This window comes from Nuphar pumila, chromosome 10 (genome assembly GCF_984573655.1).
Source record: "Nuphar pumila chromosome 10, dmNupPumi1.hap1.1, whole genome shotgun sequence".
NCBI classification, from domain to species: domain Eukaryota; kingdom Viridiplantae; phylum Streptophyta; class Magnoliopsida; order Nymphaeales; family Nymphaeaceae; genus Nuphar; species Nuphar pumila.
Genome location: NC_143258.1, coordinates 35,335,208 through 35,352,271, shown reverse-complemented (window position 1 = coordinate 35,352,271; position 17,064 = coordinate 35,335,208). Strand labels below are relative to the sequence as shown.

The window sequence follows — 17,064 nt, the reverse complement described above, 5'->3', positions numbered from 1 at the left end:
AAACCCAAGTAATATTAATTGTTTGTTCGATGTTTAATGTCATTCACTCTTATGTTTTTACCCTTTAATATTAATTGTTATGCTTCATACATGCTTTATTTATCTCAATATTGTGTAGTTTATCTTTTTCTATATTGTTTGTTCATAATTTTTTTGCCCGCCTAGGCCTTTTTGAAGGTCCACCGACTACCCCCGCCTAGCGCTTTTGACAACATAGATCATATGTAGCTAGATTTACATTCAAGCATATGCAACTCTTCTTCAATTAAGTATGCATGAATATGTGTCTCTTCAATCATAATACAAGAATTTACGACCGCATATTTCAAAAGTACATGGATAAGCAAACATGCATTCAGGTATGCATAGATTTGTGTCCGAATAAACATGCTTGTGCAGATTTACATGTAGATATGCATGTATGAACAACTTTTCTCACAAACCTACATGCATATGTCGATTTTTGCATTAGGTTTCCAATAATTTTCATACACCAAATCTAGGCCAGATTTGCGCATGTACATGGCAAATCTGTCCCAATTTAGGGATACAAGCATTAATATATGTATTTTTTCCAACATAAACCCCGGAAAAGAGAAACGTAAAACCCATATTAGAGTAAATATTCAGAATTACACTCTTCCCATAGATTTTTACTAAAATCTTGTATGGAAATCATATCCATGCTCTTTTTCTCATTCGAAACAAGAAAAAAACCCGTACCTTGATCGTAGATCGAAAAATAACTAGAAATTAACGGTGGAAACGTCGGATGATTGAAGAAGAAGCCCTCTTCTTCTTCCTTCTCCTTCCTTTCTTTCTCCCTTTCCCTTCCTCTTTCTCTCTTGCTGGGGTTGACATTTTTTTTTGACCTTTATATAGATCTGCTAGGGGGTGACCCCCCTCCCCCCCCTTCTAGATGGATGGAGAGAGAGAGAGAGCTTTCCTTTTTTTTGGACTCTCACGCTCACTTTCCTAAATTTTTAAAACTCTATTCTTTGTTGACTTTTCAAAGTTTCTAATTTTTTTAAAAGTCTTTTTCAAATCTTCTTTAGCTTTCTAAAGACCATTCAAGATTCTACTAAGGAATCCTAATCAACTAACAAAATTGAATTTCAGAATTAATTAATAATTATTTATTAATATTTAAATATCCTAAAACTTCCAGAGGGTACCTTATCCCTATGGGAGTCTTTTTAACTCTAAATTATCTTCAATTTAAATATAAAAATGAATTTAAAACTGAATTTTCGTTGGGTATGAGTTTTGGATCTGGATCCAAATCTATATCCAAAATCCAATTGGGTTCTGGACTGGATCAATTACAAATTAATATGGGTCTTGGATAGAGTCCAGATCCATATTAATTTGGATCAAAAGCATTGGATTCCGTCCAATCCAAATCTGGACTCGGCTCGTCAAGGCGGTCCATTTTCAAAAAAATACGATTTTCGGGCTAACCGTAGCCTGAATTCTGAAAAGTAAAATATCGTTACGCTCAGAATTTTGAGACACTTCCAACGATATATAACTCGAATTTTGCCCGAAAATAACCCGAATTTTGCTCAAATTTCGCTTGAATTTAAAGGTTGAAAATAAAACTTTTCCTCACGTTTTAAGTAGCTCGTTTAGGCCTAGTCCATGAGACCTAAGCCACACCCAGACTCACAAGCATCGGCGTAAAATCGAGGATCTACCGATTTTTCTTCTATACTTGGCTAAATTTTCGAAAAGTCTCAAAATAACTAAGTTTGAAAATACGCGATATTACATCTTCTTTCCCCAAAAGTTATCTTTATGTTGTTTCTTAGCTTTATATCATTATACAACTAGAGCATAAGTAGCTTGTCATCACTGCCAGCCTTTCTCAACACTTGTTGTAGCGACAGTTCCATTTTTAATGTGCTCCATTTCTTTCACTATTGCCTGCATAAGAAAAATGCCACTTGTTTTATGACAAAGATGTGCTGTATGGCACTATAGTGCAAAATAAGTCCTTGCATTATCAAAACATTGTTAATGCAATTGTTAATGTAGGACAAAACAACTGTATGCCATTGATCAGCCTCTTTAAGTTCAGTAGTATGTGATTGAGTAAAGCATGAAGATATCACTCATCTTGTATTCCAGCATGAACATGAGCTTTTTTTTTGTCAGGCCCAACCTTCGATAATTTCACCACTGGTTAGTTTAGTTTGTTCTAAACAGAAAAAACCCCCGCGAACCTTGTATGTGCTTCAACTACATGGGAAATGCATCAATCTTACCAGTATTTTCAATCTTAATGCACTAGGTACCAAAGAAAGCGTTTATAATATTCTTAACTGTTTTTGCAGTTGGTTTGAGATAATTTATTACATTATTATTTTTATATTTTACCACATACCACATATTACTGGTTCAAGTACTGCTAGAAGCCTTCACTATCTTTAGCCTGATATATCTTAATGGTTATTCGAAATAGCACACTTTTAGGATAAACCAATAAATTAATCAAGTTTCTTGTTTTGTTGTTGTGTATCCACTATCCATGTATTTCATTACTGCTGCTGCTTTACAGCTACAATTGCATCCAAGATTTAATTGTCAACATATTTAAGATGACATCTATACCAGAGCTTATGTTTATGGCAGCATTGACCATAGTAATGAACTAAAAAATTTTGTTGCAGTAAATGTTCTGCTAGTCTCATAGAAGGAAAAGTCTTCTTATATCTGTTTGTGCAATCATTTGCCTTGAAGGCTATGGAAGGGTAGTTGTTAGGTTGGATGATCAGTGGTTCTCGTTGGGAAATAGTCCGCAGCATTCACTCTGGATTGTCCCCCAAATTCTCTCTTCCTACTAGTGATCTTATGTATTTGTTTTGGTACGTTGGTGTGTACACCCTTATGCTTTTACATCTAAATCTCCTACTCAATATGGGTACTGATAGCAAGTCTATCACTTCCATCAACTTCTTTGATGTCACATACTGGGAGATTCCAACCACCAATTTTTATTCTCTTATTTTCTCAACTTCTAAATTTTTTACAAGCATTTTGTAGTTTTTTGAGGTGCAAAGGACTGCATCATTTTGTTTGTTGTGAAATGTTTTTTCAGCCAGGCTATGTCACAGGGATTCGGCCAACGAGGTGCCGCACCCGCATCGACGCGACACGATGCAGGTGTGGCACCTGGTGTGGTCAACCCGACCATGGGTGCGGTCAACACACCCAGGGTCACATATGTCCAACTTTTGGACTTAAAAAAATCACCGATGAAATGGGCCGAGGAGAGGAGGATTAGGCAAATTTTTTTTGCCCTAATCCTCCCGACCTCGACGCTGCAACCCGTCTCCCGACACCGCCGCCGACGACTTCGAGCTTCCGGTACGTATTGTCTCTCTCATTCTCTCCTTCAATCTCTCTCTCTCTCCCCCCTCGTCTCTCAATCTCTCTCTCCGGAACCAACTTTTGGATCACCGGAATCTGACCTGTATACAGTTTTTTCCGGTAATTCAAGAATCAAAATAAATGGCTATGACCTATGAGCCTATAAAGTATGAAGGTAAGGTATCAGTTTTTTTGCTCATAAAAATATATTTTTTCATCAAAAAATCATGATCCAAGAGTCGATTCTCACTAAATCGAGCATGCTAAACACATCTAATGTTTCAGATCTATCATAAGACACTTCAAAACTATGGGGCAGAATGGGGCAAAACGAGAAATGAGGCCTAATATGTTCAGTTCTCATATATATATATATATCTCGGATTCTTTTAAAACTCTTATTTACATGTGTTTAATGCTTCAGGTTACTGTTGTTAACTGTTAAAACTTAAAAATTATATATATAATTTTTTATATTTTTGCCGCACCCCAGCACCCAAGTTTTTTTAAAGTGCCGCACCCGCACTCGCACCCACACCCATGTGACATAGCAGCCGGGATGCATCCTTGTCTGTTTAAACCTCTATTAGTAGTGATCTACCCTTAAAAAATATGTTATAATACACAACTTTTGAAGGAAAAACCAACACAATAAACACTTGGAACTAGTTTCAGCAGTGTATCATATGTGTATTGTGCATATCGTATGATATCGATATATTTTGAATGTATATTGTATACACAACTTTTTCAAGGCAAAGCTAACACAATTAAACCCTTGAAACTAGATTCAGCCGTGTATCATATGTGTATTGTGCATATCGTATGATATCAATATATTTTGTACGCAACACACCGATACAGAGTGTGTCTCATGATACCAACACTACCAGAACTTAATATATGTATATATATATATATTTATTTATGGTACTTAGGTTCATACTTTTAGGAGATTCAGCCAATTTTGGCTGGCTTTTTTCACTTATAAGTTTCCTTTTTGACCCTCAAACACACCTTATTTCATTTCCTCTTTTTAGGTGTGAGATTTTGGGTTCCAAAGGTTCATACTTTTAAGATATTTAGTTTTAAAATTGCCATGGATGAATTATGGATCCAGATTGGACCCATGATCCAAATCCATATCCATAAATCCAATTGGATCCCAATTTGGATTGGATCTTGGACTGGGTCTAGATCCATATTAACTTGGGTCCAACGGAGCGGGTCCAATCCGATCTAACCCAGAAAAGACCAAAAAATAGAGGCTGGTCATTTTAGAAAAATGCATTTTTTGGGTCAATCATAATTCAAATTCGGGAAAATAGATCTCCTACGAGATCTACATTCCGAGGCGGATCTAACAGTGGTCTTAGTTTAATTTCGCTTTCGAATTTTGCCAGAATTTAACTTGAATTTTGCTTAAATTTTTCTCGAATTTAAAGGTTAAAAACAATAAATTTCTCATATTTTAATTAACATAATTAGATCTTGTCAGTGGGCTCTGGGCCACGTTCATACTCGGTTGACGTCACCTCATAAATACATATTTTCCATGATTTTTATCAATTTAAATATAAGTATATAATTTAAAATTATATTTTTTGGGCTTAAAAATCATGGAAAAATTGTGAGATATTACAATCTTCCTCTTGGACGACTGATCTTGCATGAATCAACAATCAAGAGTAAAGACTGCACAATCTATTATTATATAGAAAGCACCATAAATAACTGATACAAACAAAGTCCTAAAAAATAGCAACCAATAAAAATTTGGATTTTCCTCATAACCTTCTCCACTTATCTCTCTCTAAATGGTCCCAATATTTCCACTAAAACCTCTCAGTCTAACGGTTCCATATTTTCCTCTCTCTCTCTCTCCACCTGCCCTCCCACGTTCACCTCTCTCTCTCTCTTGAAATAACTTAAATCACTCCCTTACCTACATGCATACCAGTCATAACCGTTCGCACAAAATATGCACTCATAAGCTAGGTCTACCCCTTCTTTTTACTTTCCACATGCACCATACCTTAAAACTGCCCTTGATAAATGTTCATAAACCTACCTAGGCTTCTACTAAATCTCTCGATTGCCTCTCTCTCTCTCATGTTAGTTTCCAAAATTACACAACCATTATTTGTTTTGTGTGGACAATGTTGCTCATTCCTCAACCTCATCCCTACTATTTGGCATGCTTTTGAACTGGTCATTGAAGAACCCACTACCATCAAAGCATGTTAGAACAACGCCCAAGCTTGATAATATAATTGTCAAGAACCAGAAGGGCCAAGTGGGCAGCAAGGCTGGACGCAACAGGCTAATCCAAGCAATTCAAGGTATGTCTCGGTTGTTACCAAGATTTGAAAATTTTATGACATCTCCAAGTGTACACTTGGATCCACTTTTCAAGTTCACAGCAATAGTATGAAGTCCAAAAAAAAAAGTAGCATCATAGCATGACATTCAGAAAAAACTGAAAAAAAAAATGAATTTTTAGTGACACCAAAGCCCTATCTTGGAAATACTTTCCAAGCAAAAGGTTTTGATTCTTTTATGACTACATAGACTATTCGTCTATACTATAGATTGAAGATGCTTGTACGCCCCTTTGAAGCTTGCTTAATGATCAAAGGTTGGTGATTTACAACTTAAAAGCCATGATTACAACAGGTAGTGTGTGTGTTATGGTAGGTGTATGTGTTCGTGGTATGTGTGTGGATGAGTGTGAATATGTACGTCAATGTATGGGAGGTTTTGCAAGGTTGGTCTTGTGGGCATGAGCTGCTCGAGTGTGTTTTCTATCATGCAAAATTTTTGTGGTTCAAGGCCAGTTACGGTGGGCTTTGGGTTTTTTCGTAACACTGAGTCAGGAGGCTTTGGGTGGGACTGTGATTTTTCCATGCGATGAATTCACGAATTCTTGTTATGGGTTGGGCCCCGGATGTTCTGTTAGGAACGTGATCGGCACATTATAGAGATCAGTATGCATGCATTTTGTGGTTCAACTTATATAATCTCAATGGAACTTCTCTTTTATTGCTCAACAGTGGTTTGATTTGTAGTTTACGCCATGGTGGTTAGGCCTACCAATCTCTGTGATCATTGTTTTAAATGTCGCATTTCATGGATGGAACTGTGCTACTGTTCCTTTAGGGGTGGGCAACAGGCCAGCCCAAACCCACCCGACCTGCTAATGGACCGGCCCTTGACCTGACTTGGCCATGTCATACCACATCCCGTTGGCAAATGCACAACCCACAGCCCGGCCATTAGGCCCGTGGGCCTAATTGGGTCGGGCCAGGCTGAGAATATATATATATATATATATATATATATATATAAAATCTGTGTGTGTGTGTGTGTGTGTTTAAATATATAAGCATAAATATATGTTATATATATATGTTTGTATGTATAGAATGATTTACACACACACTCACATGATCTGTTTGATTTTCATTTTCTGTGGGAAAGGTTTTGAGTCTTTCCACAGGTAATCCTCTCTCTCCTTCTTTCCCCTATTCTTAGTTTGGTGCAGAGCACCAATACACTACTAACATGGCCTACAGTTAGTTAGTATAGACTCATCAGCGGTCATATGACATGATGCCCTGAGTCTAGTAACGGACCTGAACCAACACTAGGAATACTTGCAAAGGCACAATCAAAGGTATCAGGAGTAGTGGATGAAGCAAAAATAGAGGATTGAGCAAGGAGCTGCTGCATCTGATCAAGCCTAGACAAAACAAACAACTGAGCATCAATAGTAGATGGTGTTACTGTGACGGATGGGCCTTGCTTATCCTTTCCAGTGCTTTTTTCACTACCCATTGCATTGGCTACAGAAACACCTACATCCATCATCAAATTCTTCTTTTTCAAAGTTTGGCACTCTTGCTTCATATGTTTTAACTCCTTACAATAGTGACATCTCACTCCACTCAGGTCACTTTTAGGTGTCCTTCGCTTTCCACTACCATACCCACCAATCTGACCTTAGCAGATTGTAGAGAAAAGCACCGAACCCTAGATAGAGAGAGAGAAGAGAGAGAGAGAGAGGGAGAGAGGGAGAGAGAAAGAGATGGCTGCACAGGAAGAGAGGACTCAATAATATTATTAGGGTCTCTCTCTATGTTAAATAGAGAGGGGCTTAAAGAAAAAATTACAGCCAAGTCCATAATGAAGGTAAAATTACAAATAGCATTAAATATAAAATAACGTCACTTAAAAACCACCTGTCTTCAACACTCCCCCTCAAGCTGGAGCATAGATATCAATCATGCTCAGCTTGTTACAACATTTTGAGAAATTTGGTCTAGCAAGAGGTTTTGTAAACATATCTGCAACTTGGTCTTCCGACTTTAGATATCTGGTAGTGATATGACCAGCTTGAACCATATCCCTTACATAGTGGCAATCAACCTCAATGTGCTTTGTTCTCTCATGAAATACAGGATTGTTCGCTATATATGTTGCAGCTTTGTTATCGCACATCATGGTCATGGGAGAAGAAACCTTCACCTGAAGATCATGAAGAACAGTACGAACCCACATCAATTCAGCAGTTGTTTGGGCCATAGCCCGATATTCTGATTCTGCACTCGACCTAGAAACCACATTTTGTTTCTTACTCCTCCAAGAGATCAAGAACAAACTATGGTTGCTCGGTTTCTTACAGGTTTATCTTCAGAATTCTCTGTTGCAAAAGTCCAAATGTTGATTGGTTCAGATGTACCTACTCTTGCTGAGACATATAATCGTCTGAGTAGACTTGCGATCTCTCTTCCACATTCTCAGCCTGTGACTCAGTCATCTGCTTTAGTTGTCTCATCTGGATATGGGCGTGAAAATTTTCAGAACATCAGAGGACGAGGTCGCGGACGAGGTGTGGGAGGCAGAGGAAAACTTCAATGTACATTTTATGGAAAATCTGAACATTTAGAAGATCGTTGCTGGGATAAGCATGGCCGACCAAACCTCTCTTCATAAAAGTCATATGCTCCTAAAGCAAATGTTACTACTCTCGAGGCAACAAAGGCACAGAAAAATATCTTTGCACATGAAAGTAGTATCACCCTTAGTCGTGCGGAATATGAGGAGCTGATAGCTCGTCGACCTTTGAGTTCCACCCCTCCTGTAGCTGGTGTTGCCTATTCAACCAGAACTCATCTTCATCCGACTGATAGTAAGTGGGTTATTGGCTTTGATACCATGTAGAGAAAAGCACCGAACCCTAGATAGATAGATAGATAGATAGAGAGAGAGAGAGAGAGAGAGAGAGAGAGAGAGAGAGAGAGAGAGAGAGATGCCTGCACAGGAAGAGAGGACTCGATAATATTATTAGGGTCTCTCTCTATGTTAAATAGAGAGAGGCTTAAAGAAAAAATTACAGCCAAGTCCATAATGAAGGTAAAATTACAAATAGCATTAAATATAAAATAACGTCACTTAAAAACCACCTGTCTTCAACACAGATATTGCAGATTCTCTAGAAGAGTAAGTCCCAAGACACTTCATCTTAGTCTCCTCAGCAATGAGCTCTGAAAGAGCCTGAGTAACAGAAGAGTGTCTTGTCTATCATGGCACTTGTCACACTATCAAACTTAGGAGGAAGTGCCATAAAAAACTTTGTTACTCTAACTACTTCTCTTGATTGGTTATTCATGTCAACACAAGATTTGCAACTTTTGCATGTCACACTTTTTGTTCCCTCTATCGAGGCAAGTGCATCCCTCACTTGCTACATCTCAGAATGAAACTCTTGAATGAACTTGTTCCCTTATCTCATTGCCCCCAACTCCTCCATTAATTGGTACTACCTTGCCCAATTCTCCTGCTTATAGACTTGTTTAGATATCCCTAAGCCTATTTATCCTCCGAGAACTTTGAGAGATTCGTAGTAATCCTTTGCTCTATCGATCCCAGAATTTATGCCTTCACTCTTGCATTATTAGTCTTTCACTCATTCTTTAATTTATCATAGCGTGCATCCGTGCCTTGGGTTTACCACAAGTTTCATCTAAATAACCATCAAGACCTTTTCCTTCAATCACTGCAGTTGTGAGTTTGTTGGTCCCATCGAGTTTCATTGGAATAAGTTTAATAAATTCTCCTCTCCATAACACCCTAACCCCCAACTATAATTCAATTTCTATACAAGTAGTGAATCACAAAAAAAACACAATAAATAATAAGAAAACTCTATATTCAAGAAACGAAAGATTACACACAGTTATAACTATGTATATGAGCCCAAACTGGATTGCCGATACTCAGTGGGAACCAAATCTTCACAAACTGAGTCAGCCAATACGAAAAGCCACACACAGCAGGCCGGTATAAGGAAACCCTTCACAGATTTCCGAGTATAGCACAAAGGTAATCTTGTTCTCATGATCCAGCACCATAGTATCAACAAAATAAGGTTACTGAATCATACATCTTCGTAGAATATTCAATAAAACTCACAAATATCATAAGTTTTCCACCCAAAATCATCACCAACACAATCCTTACTAAAAAACGACTCAGATACAAGCAACTAACCCAATCAAAGGCTGAAAATATGACCAGAATAGAGAAATTCTTCAAATCTTGACGAAAAGCTATCTTTAATCCAGAAAGTATTGGAAAATCTGTAGAAAATCCAATACTCCATCAAAAACCGCGATTCTTGATTCAATGATGTTCTAAAATTAAGAACTATTGAATTTCCAACACAAACTAACCAGAGTCAGCCAACCCTGCTAGGCATCTGAGGCACTGATGATGTCAGCAACATGCAATCCGGGGCAGAACTGTGGTCAGCAATTGATTGTTCTTGCCAAGAGCCCTTTTCAATCTCCTCTTCAGTCTTGATATGGCTTTGATACCTTGTTCGAGCTTACACAAGCATGATTGTAGATAGAAGAAGAAGCAAGAAGAGATAAGAGAAGACTAGAAGCTTTTTTAGAATGAAAAGAAGAAAAGAGATAACATATAAGGGTCGACCCTTTACAAGACTACATTGGCTATTTTGGGACCAAATTGATCCTCTTACATATTCCACTACACAGTTAATGCTAAATTACATAAGTGCCCTCTAACATACATAACTACAAGGATGGGTATTACCTAAAACTGAAATACATAGTATTACATTTCTCAACAATATTCAGTTGTTGTTAATCATCCTTTGCATGCCAAGTTCTTGCTTTTCATTGTTGGTACTAGGCTTTTGCTTTTATTTACAACCTTGTCTATTAAATCCTGCTTAAATCTATGAGAGGCAGTGATTTATTTGATGTGACTCAGTTTGGACCTTTTCTCATGATTGTTAAAAGTACACTTGTGTAGTAGATTCTAGTTATTTTGCAAGTAATTGATCTTGCTGTTATCAGTGTGGTTGCTGCTTGCTAGTTACAACTTACATGGTTTTAAGAGTAAAAGCTATCCTGCAATGCCCTCTCGTAGCAATGAATTTTATTCTTATTGCGTATGTCCATCTTGATTTTATTCTTCTGCAAAATGGTTTATTTTTTTAATGTTACTTTCAGGGATGGAGAATAGTTTCACCATATTTTGCATCACTGTTGGAGTCAGTGATCTTTCCTGTTTTAATACTGAATAACCAGGTTGGTTTGCTGCTTTTGCCCATTTGATGCAGGAAGTTCTTTTCTTTTAGCTAGTTGATCTCTGTAAACTAAGACTTCCTCTGTTCATGGTTAGTTATTTCATCTTACTCAGGTGTTTTTGTGTTACACCCCAAAATCCCAAACTTGTAACTTTTAGGAAATTTTTTAAAGAGCCTTGAAATCCTTTATTTTTTAGAGTTTAAAATAGCATTTCAATGGAAAATGGTATTTGAAATAACAAGCCGACAAACCTTGGGCACATTACGGTGAACCTTCCTTTACGCAACGGATTTGCATCTCCATACAAACATTGAAACTATATAGATTAAAAATGAGGTTTTTGATAATTTAGCATTCATACAAAAGCGAAATTTTCTAAGGAAACCCTTATACACAATTTACAAAAAAAAGACGTGTTCAGGAGCAAAATACCATGAAAACAGTGGGATCTTGATGTCATCCTGCCATCGTGCCATCTTCTGTTGTTTCGACCTAATCATCACGTGTACCCATGAAACGGGTCAGATTGATGAAAACCTGGTAGGTGTATAAATATAACAATTTTAGAACAAGACTAACACATGCGACATTCGTGATATGCAATTCAACATAAGTAAAATGAACATGATAACTTTGTTTCGATATTAACTGTTCTGAGGGTACGCACAGGAGAAATGTAGAAACAATTGAGACTGCTTGGGGATTTGTTATTCTCTGTATTTTGATACCCCAGGCAACAAGTTGAGTCAGTTCTAAAGGGTACGACTAGTGACCGAGAGAGAATTCTTTAGAGGCATTCGTGGTAAGAGATGCATCCAACTTTTGCAGGAGTCCATGAGGTCTATCACCTAGGATAATATTCCATAGCCCCGTCCCCTATCTTCGATGACCAGGGACACATAGTCAATTGCTACTCGAGGAGCGTAGTTGTTAACAACCTATCCATCGAGGTTTTTGTACCATCCCATCCTTTCCCTTGATGGAACCAAAGAGGCGAATGTGTACGTCAGGTTCTATTTTAACTGACGACCCATTCTACATTCTCTGGTCTTTCAAACCAACTCGAGCATATTGCCTATGAAGGCGATCATTACTATGTATGTGGTTTTCAACATTGTGATTTGCACGCTACAAGGTTACCATAAACCTCTCATCCAATCCTCGTAGTACTAACATGCCGTGCATGTTTGATAATACTACTATAATGAAAGAGGTATCCGTTTCTCAGAAAGAAACCCCAACTTGTTTAGAAAATCTCAACGTCCCGCGCTCTAGGCCGGGGATATCTGAGTCATTTTTGGATATCAAAACAAAAGACTGTACGTACCTTTTAGGGCTACGCAGGGTTGAGGGAAAGACTTGGTTGCGGATAAGCAACCGCCAAATATTCATTTTTGCTTTTCGAAATAACGAATATTACAAACATTGGAATTTCTCATGAAATTCTCTTTTCTTTTAAAGACCTGGCGAGCATGCGTAAATCTGCGTCTTTAAAAGCAAGCGTAATGCAAGATGGGCAAGAGTACCAAAAATTATGTACCTTATAATGTTATATATATGTGTATATAATACATATATATCAAAGCATACACCACATTACAACGCGGCGGCGCGACGACATATTACAAGTATATATCAAAACGTAAGCCTGTGTACGTTACAACACGACGGCAATGTAAATGACATAAAGTAAGACTCGATTAGCGAAACCACACATCGAGCTAAGTAAACTGCATAAGCGATGCACGATGTACGCAACTGTACATCGGCTAAATAAATTGCGTAAACAAAACACGATGTACGAAACTATACATCGGCTAAGCAAATCGCGTAGCCTATTCACGTAACAACGTGGTGGTAAAGTAAATGACATAAAGCCAAACTCGATGTGAGAAACTACACATCGAGATAAATAAACTGCGCAAGGGATGCACGATGTATGAAACCGTACATCGGCTAAATAAATTGTGTAAGCAATATCCTGTGTACATAACAACGCAGCGACAAAGTAAATGACATAAATTTAAATGGACAAGAATATGCAAAACTGCGTTCTTGAGTTAAAAACATGTATATATATATGTATATATATATATATATATATATATATATATATATATATATATATATATATATATATATATATATATATATATATATATTAGAAGTGTTCTGCCATTGTCTCTGTATGCAACTTTCCTCTACCTCGGGGATGGTCGGATTAGTGATGTTTTTGATCATAGGTTATCAAGCGCTCGTGCCTTGGTGCGCGTGTCGCATCTGTTGTTTCGATGGGGTGTGTTAAAAGGTATTTTATCGTGCTGTGAAATAAACGATGAAACCTTTTTAAATCATTGAAATAGGAAATGCTTGCGTCACAGGGGTCGAACCTGGTTCGAGCCGACCTGTTTGAGCCGGGCTCATGCCAAGAGTGAACTGAGCTGGGCTCGGTGCTAGCCGGGCTCAGCTCGGCTGCGTTCGACCAGCAGAAGTCGGGGACTGAGCTGGGTTCGGTAACGACCGAGCTCAGCTCGGTCGGGCCTACTCAGCATGGTTGGGCTGGGTTGGACAGGCCACAACCGAGATAGAGGGCAGGAGGGCGCTGCCCTCCTGCTGCTGCGGTCAAAAAGAGAGGACAAGAGGGCTTTGCCCTCCTGCAACTGTCGAAAAAAAGAACGGGCAGGAGGGCGTTGCCTTCCTGCGGCTGTCAACAAAAAAGAAAAAGGAGAGGGCAGGAGGGTGCTGCCCTCTTGCTGGGAGAAGAAGGCATGAGGGGCGGTGCCCCTCCTCTGCCTTGGTTTACAGGGAAACTAAGAGGGGGCAGGAGGGGCATCGCCCCTACCTGCTAATAGAAAAGAGGAAGGGCAAGAGGGGCATCACCCCTGCTTGCTAACAGGGAAGAGGAAGTGCCGGAGGGGCGGCGCCCCTGCCTGCTAACGAGGGGAAGAGCGAGGGCGGGAGGGGCGTCGCCCTCCTGCCAGAGGTTAACAAAGAGGAGAGGGGGAGAGCGGGTACTTGCGGGGTCAGGCAGCTCTGACGAGCAAAGAGAGGGAGACGACAGGGTCAGAGGTCGCGCAGGGGAGCTCGGGGGTGAGTTGCGAGACGAGGAGGGAGAGAGAGAGAGCATGCAGGGGGAGGGAGAGCGTACGGGGGTTTCCTATTTTCGTAAAGAGAAACCCCCCACTCCCCCTTGCGGGGGTTTAAATGGCCCACACATTGCGTGGGGAGGGAGAGAGCGAGCGAGCGTGCATGGGGTTTCCTATTTTCGTAAAGAAAAACCACCCTTCCTGAGGGGGTTTAAATAGCCCATGCATCACGTGGGCTGGGAACTGGATTCAGGTTGGATCCTATATATATATATATATATATTAAATCTCGGGTCTTACATTTTGTCTTATCCGTATGAGTGCTACAATTATTTGGGTTAGAGATAGTTACATTATTGTTATTTCTACATGTTTTTTATTTCTGGATTCTTATAATGTAAAGAACCTCTATCTCAAAAGCATATGGAAGATATATCATTTTAAAATGATATTAGTTACTAAAGGTAGTGGCTGATTTTTGTGACCTTTTGTGATTCTAACTCTATGGCTTTTTAAAGGATATATCCGAATGGGAAGAAGATCCAGAGGAGTATATACGGAAGAACCTTCCATCTGAACTTGTATGCGATATTACTTTGTCAGAAATTACGTTTCCTTAATGTTCTGTTTTTCATGATGTTGCAATATCCTTTTGCTGTTTCATGCTTTAGGGTGAAAGTTCTGGATGGAAGGAAGAACTTTTTACTCCAAGGAAAAGTGCAATAAATTTACTAGGCGTTATGGCAACGTCAAAGGTGTTATTCTCATCGTTTTTTCTTCTTCTCATATTTTTTTTCACTGTTTGATCTTCCAGATTCAGATATTGAGGGATTTGTAGGGAAATACTTCTATTATTTTCTGAACTTGCAGGGACCTAGTCCTCCAATTTCAGCAAAGCGTAAAAAAGGTGCCAAACATGTTAAAGCAAAGGAAGGGTTCTGTCTTGTTGGAGAGTCACTTGTGATGCCATTTCTGTCCAAGTTTTCCATTCCCTTAGGTTCCATGGTCACTTCAAGGGGTATATATGAGTGAGTATAAGAGGAGTTAGACGATTTTGAAAAGAAGCATTATGGGGAAGCTGATCTGTTTTCTTTACATTATCAATGACAAACATTTTTTTGATTTGAAATTGCAGATATTATGGTGTTCTAATGGCATATGGAGGTCTTCAAGATGTATGCTTGTCTTGTACATGCTACTCTAATTGCCATTTTTGTGTTAATAACCAAAGTGAAGCTTTGTATAATGAAATTTTGGGTTCTTGCAGTTCTTGAAAGAGAAAAATTTTGAATACACTGCAAGATTGGTTCAAAATAGTGTGATGCCACTATATTCCTCCTCATCATGTTCACCTTATTTGCTTGCCACTGCAAATTGGCTTCTTGGAGAGCTTGCATCCTGTTTGCCTCAGGTGAGCTACCTTTTCATGTTCTCTGTAATAAGTGAACCTTGGGTGGGGGCGATAAAATACATAGCTGACATAACACTTTCTTTGCTCTTCTCAAAATACAAAGCGTTTGTATGTGTGTAAAGTGAAGGAAAAACATCAAATGCAGTTAAAATAGGATTACACTTGTCTTGCTGCACTACCCAGGTGAAGTTTTCACAATATTTATCCCCATTGTTAATTATCATTGTTGACATGTTTATTGAGTGAACCTTCTGGCTTTGCATGCTCGGGGAAGAAAAAAAAGAAAATTTCAGATTCAAAATATTGTTACGATACTTTTGACTATAGTTAAGAGAAAATTCTTAGATAGGTGGGAAGCTCACTTTCCTGAAACTCGCTTTGGAAGCGCGATACTCCTTGCTTCCGAAACTTTATGAGAATCTCTATTTCCCCACAATTCTCCTATGCTTTCCACACGCTTCATCTATTCTTCGTATATGTTCTCTTACTCAACTTTTCTTGTTTTTTATGTGTTTTGTCTCACTCTTCTCACTCACTTCCATGTGCTTTCTCTAAATTAGTAGTCATCATTTTTAGATTTTGTTAAAAATTTATTTTTTACACAAAATAAACATGAAATTTAATATTTATCACTTTTATTTTAGTTTTCATTTGTTTTTTATTTTGATTCCCATTCAACTTTTATATTTCTTTTTTTATTCCTCGCTTCCCGCTTTCTATACATTTTCAAATGCATTGCTTCTCACTTTCGCTTCCCGTATAGTTATCTGCTTCCGCTTCTTAGTTTGACAACCTTGCTTTTGACTTTATCTGTCAGCAATGTAGGGCCGAAAAGACGAAGCTTTCAACAACAAAATGTGTAACGCCTCAAAATCCTTAACCTGAAAATGTGTAATTTTTTTTGTAATAGAGTAAACAACAGAAAACATTCTTTTAAAAAAATTCTTGGGTTAACAGATCTTGGGCTGGTTACATATAAACTCACACATTGATAAGGACTGGATCCAAAGCCCTTTGGGCTTGTGTCCAAGCTTACACACGAATTTAATATTTGAATTCCATTCATTCTCAAACACATTCAAACCATAATTGAGATATATTTAATCAAACTTAAGTGTTAAACATTCCCACATATCAACAAAGTTTTAACAACGAGTCCAAGAAACAAAGGATAGAAGTGTGGTTCAGTGACTCGTCGCCCATCCAGCCATAGCCTGCGATGGCTAATCATCACCTAAACATGGTAAAATAAAAGGGGTCAGACTCATCAAGGTTGGTAGGTTAACAATAACCCTGCAATACTTGCAAATAACTAAAACATATATAACAACATCTATGATCGTCATAGCATGTATATGCAAAAGTAACATCTATTCATGAGACAATCATAAACAAGATATACAATTCCAATTCAATAATAACAAACATGTGGTATCTCCTACCAATGTCAAACTATGATTCACCCATCATCTCAGAATAACATGCAATACTCTTAAGATAAATAACAAATCTGAAGTGTTTGCATGATTAGGTCATGTTTTTAGTTTGGCAGAAATAAAACAGATCATGTATAAGC

The 17,064-nt window shown here is 38.2% G+C and overlaps 1 protein-coding gene across 1 annotated transcript in view; it reads left to right on the top strand.

Annotated features, from left to right (window-relative positions):
- The window catches only part of LOC149826644 (ARM repeat superfamily protein), a 59,086-nt gene that overhangs the window by 11,413 nt on the left and 30,609 nt on the right, over positions 1-17,064 (top strand). Inside the window, exons 9-14 of the mRNA XM_090020090.1 lie at positions 10,914-10,991; positions 14,596-14,658; positions 14,749-14,832; positions 14,948-15,105; positions 15,213-15,252; positions 15,345-15,488. Coding sequence (XP_089876216.1) covers positions 10,914-10,991; positions 14,596-14,658; positions 14,749-14,832; positions 14,948-15,105; positions 15,213-15,252; positions 15,345-15,488 — 567 coding nt within the window. The remainder of the gene's footprint in view (positions 1-10,913; positions 10,992-14,595; positions 14,659-14,748; positions 14,833-14,947; positions 15,106-15,212; positions 15,253-15,344; positions 15,489-17,064) is intronic.